This window comes from Miscanthus floridulus, chromosome 18, assembly GCF_019320115.1.
Source record: "Miscanthus floridulus cultivar M001 chromosome 18, ASM1932011v1, whole genome shotgun sequence".
NCBI classification, from domain to species: domain Eukaryota; kingdom Viridiplantae; phylum Streptophyta; class Magnoliopsida; order Poales; family Poaceae; genus Miscanthus; species Miscanthus floridulus.
The window spans coordinates 105075248-105085900 of record NC_089597.1 but is presented as its reverse complement, the minus strand read 5'-3'; the positions used below and the strand labels follow the sequence as shown (position 1 = coordinate 105085900).

At 46.9% G+C, this 10653-nt stretch overlaps 1 protein-coding gene across 1 annotated transcript; it reads left to right on the top strand.

The window, feature by feature from the left end:
* Positions 1 to 2602: 2602 nt before the first annotated feature.
* LOC136520277 (GDSL esterase/lipase At4g26790-like) lies at positions 2603 to 10555 on the top strand. The gene is made up of 3 exons (XM_066513731.1): positions 2603 to 3124; positions 9595 to 10084; positions 10163 to 10555. The coding sequence occupies exons 1-3, from the start codon at positions 2702 to 2704 to the stop codon at positions 10354 to 10356; spliced, it is 1107 nt and encodes a 368-aa protein (XP_066369828.1). The 5' UTR covers positions 2603 to 2701; the 3' UTR covers positions 10357 to 10555.
* Positions 10556 to 10653: the final 98 nt, after the last annotated feature.

Here is a 10653-nt window from a genome sequence, read left to right as displayed (position 1 = left end):
ACCAAACACCCCCTAACATGATATTTATAGATACTTTCTTATCTTTGTGCATACTTGTCACCATCTTAAGACGCGAGTCGTGGCCATGCGACATCTCGACCGCGCCGGCGCCCACGACGTTGTGATCCGGCCTGGCTGCGCCCTGCGCACCCGCGAGCTAGCTTTTCCCTAGCCGCGCCCTATATCACTGGGCTCCTCCTGCGGTCGCACTCCACACCCGCGAGCTCCTCCCATATGGCCGCACCCCACACCAGCAAACTCCATCATTATTCGGTAACCCTTAATCAGACACAGGACGAGGGACGGTTGTATCCCCTCAACCAAACACAAGGTGGTATCATCCATCCCTCAAAACTGGAATAAAATTATCCCATCCTACTACGTCTTCAAATAAAATACAAGCATACTTAGAGCACTCACAATGCAAGAAACTATGAGTAGTTTATACCTAGGATATTGAATCAAGAAACTAGTCTCTCCGATGCACGATTTCTATCTACTAGAGTCACAGTTAAATTTGACCAATCATCCACCGTTTGCTATCGGATCCTCTGTGGCTACTAGCAAGAAGCCGATGATTTGCTCCTTCAGCATCTGCCGGCCAAACAAGCACATCTCCATGAACGTCACAGTACGGCTAGCGGTTGAGGTGAACTCATGCACAACGCAGCTGAGTTCGCAGGCAGCGGTGCGAGCTCACGAGCTGCTGACAGCCGAGGACGAGGCTGGGAAGGTGCCGAATGCCGTGCCGCTGCGGCTCGTACGCCCCGCCAGGTACCCGGCGCCGACGCCATAGACCTCGCCGCCGCCGCCGTTGCTCCTTTCATTCTCTCTTCTTACGTCGAGTTGGGGATTGGGATCGGACGGGGTCACAGCGCGAGGGAGAACTCACTGGGAGGCTTCGCTCGCTGGGATTCTTCGCCGGCCGCGGGACCAACGCCGACCGCGCGGCCTTCCCGCGACGCGAGTCAGGTCCGTGGCGGCGCGAGCAGGTCCGCGCCGACCGCGAGGGCTTCCCACGGCGCGAGCCTGGTCCGTGATGGCGCGAGCGATCTCTGCGGGGCTGAGCGAATCCGGCAGGCGGCCGTGAGCTCCGCCGAGCTAGCTCCGTCGGGCGGCCAGAAGCTCTGGACGCGACCTCCGACGGGGCGTCCACGGTCCACACGCGTGCTACGCGTACGTCGGGCGTCCGCCGCCGCATGCAGGCTCTCTGCGCCCGTCGCCATGAGGCTCCCCGCGCCCGCCGCCGGCATCCACCACCACACGGGATCTGGAAGGAGACGATAGAAACGAAGCAGCCTTCCCCAACGCGCTAGGTGCGGTTTCTTCGTGCCTAGATGGGCGTGAAGACGTCGAGTCTAGGGTAGAAACGGTTTCAACAATTTTCCCTCTCTCTCCCATAAATTCTATCCACGTCAACAAATTGCTTACCTGGCAACCTAATTAATACACATAAAAACTATGCTAGTTTCTGTATTGAAAGCGCCCTTATCCATCTATCAGCATGGAAGTACATGCATGAACAAACTACACATGAATAATGAATTAATATATACTCTACTTTAACTTTAACGATGAAAACAGATCGAATCAGAGCAAATAATGCCTATCCCTTATTGAAATCCACTTTTCTTGGTCGGATTTGGATTAGAGCAAATAGTACAGGGATGCGGATGCATATGTCTATTTTTTTCATATGTCAAAAATGGTACGGAGATAGAGTAGAATGGGATCAGTGACAGAGTTAAATAATCGAGTAATATATGCATATATGCATGTCAAGAATAGAATCATTGATATGAGTGTTACTTTAGACTATTTTCATAAGATAAAATGGGTAGAATTTTAAAAATAAAATATATCCAATTATTATTACTTTTAATGATGACTGTTTTGTCGATTTGATGCTCGGTTGTTTCTACTTTCTACTTTTAATCTTTGAAGGAAATTATTTGGAATTCAATTGTTTAGCATATCACGTAAGAATTAGTGTGGAGGCTCTAAATAGGACCCTCTAATTAGTAATGTAAGATTGTAAAATAAAACAAAATAGAATCTTTTGGCTAACCTTGCCCTCACATTCTTCTCCGCCATTTCCCCCCTGCAGCTATTCCGCGCTTGCCCGCGAGCGCGGGTGTGGTCGTGGGATTACTTTCCCTTTTCTGAGCGCCCAATGAGAAGCAGGATCTCACCATCTAACAAAGTGTCCGATCATGCGTCGCTTGACGTAACTTTGAAAGCTGCACTTGTTAGGGCATGTTTAGTTGCCAAAAATTTTTACGCGGTATTCATTACATCGAATCTTACACATGTATGGAGTACTAAATGTAGACGAAAAAAAAACTAATTGCATAGTTGGGTGAGAAATCACGAGACGAAACTTTTAAACCTAATTAGTCTATAATTAGATACTAATTGCCAAATACAAACGAAAGTACTACAGTAGCCAAAATAAAAAAAAATGGATCTAAACGGGACCTTACTTCGTACGGTGCGCTCGTCACTCGTCAGCCCGGCGGGGAAAGAGGACCCACCGCCGCCTCGCGGCCTCTGCTATTTAATGAGCACCACCAGTCACCAGACAACGCCCGCAGGCCGCGCAGCTAGCTGCAGTCTGCAGAGCACAGCCGCGCGCGGTTTGCCTTGCCACCGTACAAGCACGAGCACCCCCGCGTGCAGGAAGCCAGCCACCTCCGCCGTAATGGCGTCCCCGCGCGGCCATCACCGTGCCAGCGTGCTGCAGCAGGCGTCGGCGCTCCTGCTTGCCCTGTCCTGTTGCTGCTGCCGCGCCGGCGCCCGCGCCGATCCATCGCCGGGCGACCCGAAGGTGCCGGCGGTGATCGTGTTCGGGGACTCGACGGTGGACACGGGCAACAACAACGGGATCGGGACCGCCCTGAAGAGCGACTTCCCGCCGTACGGGCGCGACATGGCCGGCGGGGCCAACCCCACGGGGCGGTTCTGCAACGGCCGCCTGCCTCCGGACTTCATCTCCGAGGCGCTCGGCCTGCCGCCGCTCGTCCCGGCCTACCTCGACCCCGCCTACGGCATCCAGGACTTCGCCCGCGGCGTCTGCTTCGCCTCCGCCGGCACCGGCCTCGACAACAAGACCGCCGGCGTCCTGGTACGTACGCGACCTACATACCGCTCACTCGCAGATCGAGCCACTCAGAATCCGATGGATGCTTAATTACTGGTACTGGAGTACACAATTGCCATGATTAAAACTACTCCCTCCATCCCAAATTGTAAGTCATTCCAAAAATCTTGGAGAGTCAAAGCTTCTCAAGTTTGACCAAAATTATAAAAAAAACTACAAAGATTTATGACATCAAATAGGTATACTATAAAAATATAATTAACAAAGAATCTATTGGTACTTAGTTGGCATCATAAATGTTATTATCTTATTATATAAACTTGGTCAAACTTGAGATGCTTTGACTCTCCAAGATTCTTGGAATGACTTACAATTTGGGATGGAGGGAGTACATTATACTGCTATTAGCAAAGAAAAAAGAAACAGCCTTGCCATTTCGGCCGGGATACCAGAGATCCTTGCGCTCTGCACTGCACGACTGCAAGGGGAGACCGTATCGTGGATTATTTACTGCGGGCTGGTTTGGCGTGAGAGAAAAACGTTGTTCCTGGCTGGAAATTCAAGCGAACAGGCTGCAGAGATGTGCTGTGTGCATGCGCTTGGCAGCACACCTCAAGGCCATGTTTAGATTGCAAAAAATTTCAACCCGATGAATAGTAGCACTTTCGTCTTATTTGGTAAATATTGTCCAATCGTGGATCAACTAAGCTCAAAAGATTCATCTCGTGATTTCGAACTAAACTGTGCAATTAGTTATTTTTTTACCTACATTTAATGCTCCATGCAAGCAGCTAAAAATTGATATGATAGAGAGAGTGAAAAAATTTGGAATTTGAAGGTGATCTAAACAAGGCGTAAGATAGCAAAACCTTTTGCGGTTGTGGCAAGGCCAAGATGGCGGGAAGAGTTGCAGGGGAGAAGATTCCATGGCCCCTGCAGGGCTGCAAACGGCAGCCGAGTAGTAAGAACCAGTTTGGCACAGCTCTTGCGTGCTCCGGCTCCGGCACTGTTCACGCACTGTAGCCAGAGCCGCAGGAGCTGCAAAAAACGAGCTCCGCCGGCTTCGTGAACAGTGTCAGTGAACAGTGAGACGAAAAAGTAGGAGAGAGAAAAACAGCTTCAATGAACAGTGTTGCTACAGTATAGGAGAGAGAAAAACGGCTTCGTGAACAGTAGCGGTGTCGATGGAAGCCGGAGCCGTCGGAGCCGAAACAAACGAGCCCTAAAGCTTCCCTTTCGTCAGCTTGTTCCGGGACGACGACGACGAAATGGCAGAGAAAGTCTGCAGTGGTCTTGCAGTGCAGCTGGAGCTCCCTGACCGCTTGTTTAGGCCTGGTTTACCTGGCGAATTTTTTTGAGAAATGGTACTGTAGCACTTTCATTGTTATTTGATAATTAATATCCAATCATAGTTTAATTAGGCTTAAAAGATTCGTCTCGTGAATTTTGTCTAAACTATATAATTAATTTTATTTTTTATTTATATTTAATGTTTTATGCATGCGTCCAAAGATTCGATGTGACAGGAAATCTTGAAAATTTTTGCAAAATGAAGTGGAACTAAATTAGTTCCTAAAAGTTTCTCAAAAAGTGCTATAGTAGTCATTCCATCGAATCTTGCGATACGTGCATGGAGCATTAAATATAGACGAAAAAAACTAATTGCACAGTTTGGTTAGAAATTACGAGACGAACGTTTTGAGCCTAATTAGTCCATAATTGAATACTAATTAATAAATAAAAACGAAAGTGCTACGGTAGCCAAATTCTCAAAATTCACGATATTAACACGCACTGAATTGAAGGCGCTCGATCGGCCTGACGGATGGTTGATGGACGCTACGGCCGGTGTTTAAGGCCGTGGGGGCCATACCTTTAATCCTTGAATTTTCCAGTCTCTGTTCTTCTCAAGAAATGGAGCATTTCAAACCTTGAATCCTTGATTAGACTGCACGGACGATCACATTAGGGTCCAGAGAATTATTGATCGCTAACTAATGGTCCTTGTCACTCTCCTCTGCTACTCTGCTAGACTGCTAATGCTAGTAAGCCAACAACAACATCTAAAATACAAGACTTATTTAATATTTGGATAACGCTATAGCCAAAATGTTTGATACTCATTCGACATCTTCTCCAACAATAGAACCCAAAAGAGAATTATTTCTACAAATAAGTTTTCAGGAGAGAAGATACTCATATTTGAGTTATGTCTCTTAGAGTCTTCCATATAGATACTATGTGGAGGCTGCATTTTGGGTTTGGACGTCGATACAGAGTTATCTATCGGAGACGGTCTAACCATTGGGCTTTGCCAATGCGTGACGCATCCGCTGTTTTTGGTGTGCAACAGCCTTCTTGATTTCTTCCTCTTGGCAACCAACTGCAGAGGCATTAAAACCTCCGCATTTAGTGCGTCGAATTCTAATGGTTGCGGCCATTGTTTTCACTTTCTTTCAGGCTGCGTGCGACCCGTCATGAACTCCGGTGTAGCACGGTTGGTTAGCAGACCTGTAGCGACCTAAATCTGCAGCATTGCGATCTTCACTGTTCATGCCTTCCTCTCGCTGTGTTGCGTTCTGTTCAAGCCTTCCTCGCTGTGTTGCATTCTGTTCAAGCCTTGTACTGTCACCTCCTGAAGACCTGACCTGAATTCAAGTATCTACTTTTGGAAGGTACAAAACAAAAATAAAACAATGGAAATTTAGAAAAGAGAGGCGTCTTCAACCAACAACAAGCCCCAACTGCCGCTTTTGGAGAAGAACACAAGATCAAAGAAGCCAGCGCATGGGCGACGGGCGACGGGTACTCCATCAGTGAAATAAGCATTAAGCTGTGGCCGTTGTAAAAAAAAAGTAAAGTCCGATATGCCGCCCTCAAATTGTGGTCGAATTTAAAAAAAACACCTTCGAACTCGAATATCAAACAACATATTCTTTTAATTTTGAAAGTTGGACAAATTACCCCCTAAAATAGCGGCAGTGCTAGCGCCCGAACATCTGGATGGACACACGTGTTCGGATGCCCGCGCCTGCACTCCGTTTTAAGAGCCCACATGGGGGCCCACGCCCGTCCGAACGTCGCCCGCGCCTCCTGACCCCACATGGAGATCGCTCGCGCCCCCTCTACTTTCCCCGCCCAGACGTCTGCTGCGGCAGGTGGGTCCCCAGCCGCAACACCCGATCTACTTTTGAAAGAATAAGATGAAAACATTTACAATATATGTCTGAAGGCAAATGCAATTAGCATGTGCAATATCTAGATAAAATATTTGCAACATACGTGTGAAACATATGCAATATCAAATAAACACATTTGCAATATACATAAGAAAAAACATATAAAATATTTGGAACAGAATCTTGCAACATACGTGTATAGCCATTGCAATATATGCAACATTCGATCTACTTTTGCAACATCCATATGAGACATTTGCAACATGCATATGAAACACTTGAAACATACACTTACAACATGTCTGGCGTGACATTCTAGTGGATGGCGACCACCATGTGTGGCAAGCCTCGAGGCGGTCGTGAAGTACGACACGGCCACGGTGCCCTTGCCGTCTCTAGCCACAGGAGGAGGCGATGAGGAGGACACCGGTGCCGATGATGAGGCGACGGATGTGCAGAAGAGGGACCTTGTACAGGTACCCGAAGCAAAAGCCATATGAGGATATGAGCAAAACCATGGGCTTGGGGGAGCTTGGAGAGCGGCCACGTGGCAGCGGACGCCACGGTCACGACGATGAGGGACGAGCGGAGCAGGACGAAGGTCGTGGCGGCGGCAAGGGCCACGGTGAGGAGGAGCACGAGGTGGGGGCGGGGGATGGAGGCTGGGGTGCGGCCATGGAGGAGGAGAGGCGGCGGTGGGCCATGACGAGTCACTGGGGTCCGGACCTCGATTGAAGGCTAGGGTGCGGGCATGGAGGAGGAGAGCGGAACGTGCGTGCGGCTAGCAGCTTGCGGAGTGGGAGATTTTTTTTTGCAGGCAACGTGGGAGTATCAAATATTTGTGAATACGTTGACGACGTGAAGCCACGTTGCGTCCGACGTCCGGACGCCCTAATCATAACATTACTGCTAAAATAGTCCAAGGTAGTTTCGAGGATGGTTTTGGCTAACGTGGCACGTATGTGATGTATGGCCCCCACTTGTCTTCGGTTTTTTAGCCATGTCATCTTTATTGAAAATTTGGATTCCTAAATGATCTCAAATGGAAATAATTTCAATTAAAAAGTTTTAGATCTTGTTGAATACTACAAACTTGGTATAGAGCATGTCTTCATATGATATTGTTTGAAAAAAAATTCAAAACATTGAATTTCGTAATTATAGGATTAAAACAAAATTTTGAACCTCTAAATAATCTCAAATAAAAAAGTTATCAACTAAAAGTTATAGATCTCGTTGAGATCTACAACTTTGATATGGACAATATTAACATCATAGGTTGTTTGAAAAATTGAAGAGCAAAATAAATTTCAAAAAGTAAGAATTTAGGATGAACATTTGGGCCTCTAAATAACCATGACAAAAAGATTGCCAACTAGAAGGTGTAGAACATATTGAGGGCTACAACTTTTGTGTAGACCACGTAACATCCGAGATAGTTTAAAAAATGAATTTCAATGTTAAAGAACTTAAAATGAATATTTGGGCCTCTAAAGGATGTCGGATAAAAAAAATCCTTACAAAGTTGTAGATCTTATTTGGAACCATGTATACGAGGTCTTTTGGAAAAAAATAAATTGAACAGAGATATGAATATATATGTAATTTCCTTAAAAGGATGAAAAAATGTTTAGCGGCACAATTTTTATTAGAAGAATAAAAATAAATTAAGTGCTAGCCTAGTTTTATTTATTTATTGAAAATTGGGTCCAAAACCACATAACTAATGGGGGTGCACACGCACCATCCTCGTAACTTTGGTACATTGATTGACCAACTAGTTCTCTCAACTCCACTATTCGCTCTAAAAACAACTTGGCTGAACACAATACAACTCGACCGAATAAAAACAACCCACGGTTTTCAGCGAGGAAAAGAAAATCCCTTTCACGAGCACTAGCATAATAAACGACTCTACAACAACATGATTTTATCTCGAAGGTGATCGTTGAAGATAGTCCTTTGCTTTCAGGCTATGCCAAATCTTCCTCATATTACGTACGGTAATAGTGCCATAATGTGTCATTGTTACCAAACTCCGTCATGTACAACTGATGCAACCCAACTCCACCAAACAACTTGATACAGTCTAGCAGCCCATCAAGCAATCGGTTGCTCTTGAGCACAAGTGGGTGCCATGTTGTTTAGCTTGCCTTTCTTCTTCTTACTTATATGTAATTTTGTTACATTGATCTCTTAAAAAATCATAGAAGTGTACTTATTTTAGTACCGAAAGGATTAGTTCCAAAAACTCTGGTGGTAAATGGTATTGTTTCCCTGAAATGAAATCTCTCCCTTCGATTAGTTTGTACTGACATCTAATCACGTGCTCAAGAGGCTACGGAACAGTTCGTCGCTGCTCTATAAATTCAGCTACAGGTAGCAGCAGGCCTAGCACAATGTTTGCTAAAGCTGCAGTTATTGGTGGGGCACTTGGGAATTTGTTATGGTGTTTCCGGTGGAATTATGAGAGTAACTATAGTAGACCAGTAGAAATTTTGTTCATTGGTCCCCAACCTTTCCGGGAGAAACATCCCTCCTCGGCCACAACAGCCCACAAGTCCACAAGAACTGACTCGCGAATTGAATGGATAAAACGTACGCGTCCTGTTCCCTTGAGCGAGCGTCGTGGGGGCAATCAAGCTATGAGGCCTCGCTTAGCTCCTGTGAGTAAAATTTCGGGTATCACGTCTGGTGTTACACGACAGCGTTCTATGAGGTATTCGGATACTAATAAAAAAATAAATTACACAAGCATAATTAATCTATTATTAACATATGTGTGTACTGTAGCACTTTGTTATTAAATCATTGGCTAATTATGTTTAAAAGATTTGTCTCGCAAATTAGTCATAATCTATGCAATTAGTTATTTTTTAAGTCTATATTTAATACTTCATGAATATGTCCAAACATTCGATGTGACATAAGATAAAGTTTTAGGGTGGGAAACTAAATAAGTAACCTGTTCGCTTGGTCGTATTTGGCTTATAAGACATAGCTTATTAGCCGACGAACAGTATTTTTTTCTCACTCCAAACCAATCAACGGTACTTTCAGCCATGGCTTATAAGCCAAACATATTCTGAATCTAGCCATCTACCACAGAGGACAATCGCCATGTACACTGCACAGATCGGGATCCCAGCCAGAATCGATTCATTCCTGCAATTAATTTCAATTCTGATCTTAATTACTTGCACTGCACCGATATATCATGGTTGATGCTGCTGATCATGACTGCTAAATATAAATCTGTATGGTTTCCTTCCCCGGGTCCGGCCCGCCGGTTGAACGACGACGACGACCGTGAAGTCAGTGATCCCGCTGTGGAAGGAGGTGGAGTACTTCAAGGAGTACAAGCGTCGTCTCCGGCGGCACGTGGGCCGCGCCAGGGCGCGGCGCATCGTGTCCGACGCGCTGTACGTGGTGAGCATCGGCACCAACGACTTCCTGGAGAACTACTTCCTGCTGGTGACGGGGCGGTTCGCGGAGTTCACGGTGGGGGAGTTCGAGGACTTCCTGGTGGCGCAGGCGGAGTGGTTCCTGGGCGAGATCCACGCGCTGGGCGCGCGGCGGGTCACCTTCGCGGGGCTCAGCCCCATCGGCTGCCTGCCGCTGGAGCGCACGCTCAACGCGATCCGCGGCGGATGCGTCGAGGAGTACAACCAGGTGGCACGGGACTACAACGCCAAGGTGCTCGCCATGCTCCGCCGGGTCATGGCGGCGCGCCCGGGGCTCAAGGTCGCCTACATCGACGTGTACCACAACATGCTCGACCTCATCACCAACCCTTCCACGCTGGGTGAGCAGTGTACATCGATAGATAGATCTCCAATGCGTGCAATGCAATGCGAGCTGACTTGATGGATTGCCATGGCAGGGCTGGAGAACGTGGAGGAGGGGTGCTGCGCGACGGGGAAGGTGGAGATGTCCTACCTGTGCAACGACATGAGCCCCCACACATGCGGCGACGCCGACAAGTACTTCTTCTGGGACTCGTTCCACCCCACACAGAAGGTGAACCAGTTCTTCGCCAAGAAGACGCTGGACCTGTGCTACCAGGAGCTCCTGTGATGCCTAGAAATGTTGCTACTAATTAATCAATCACCGTGTATAGCATAGCATTCCTCCCATTGTCGAGAACCACTCGATCGATGTACTGTATGTAGCATGGTTGCTCTGTCTGTTCCGATGCGTCGATTCTTTTGGGCTTAAATGATCATCAGATCAGAAAGATAAAATTTACACATTTGATCGAGAGTTACATTTGGTTCCGGCCGGACGTCTTTTATGCCATTTGTTTGTGACAGATAGATCGATATAGCATATACTAGTAGTGTTTCCTAGGCTCTTGGTGGTGGGGTTGATTAA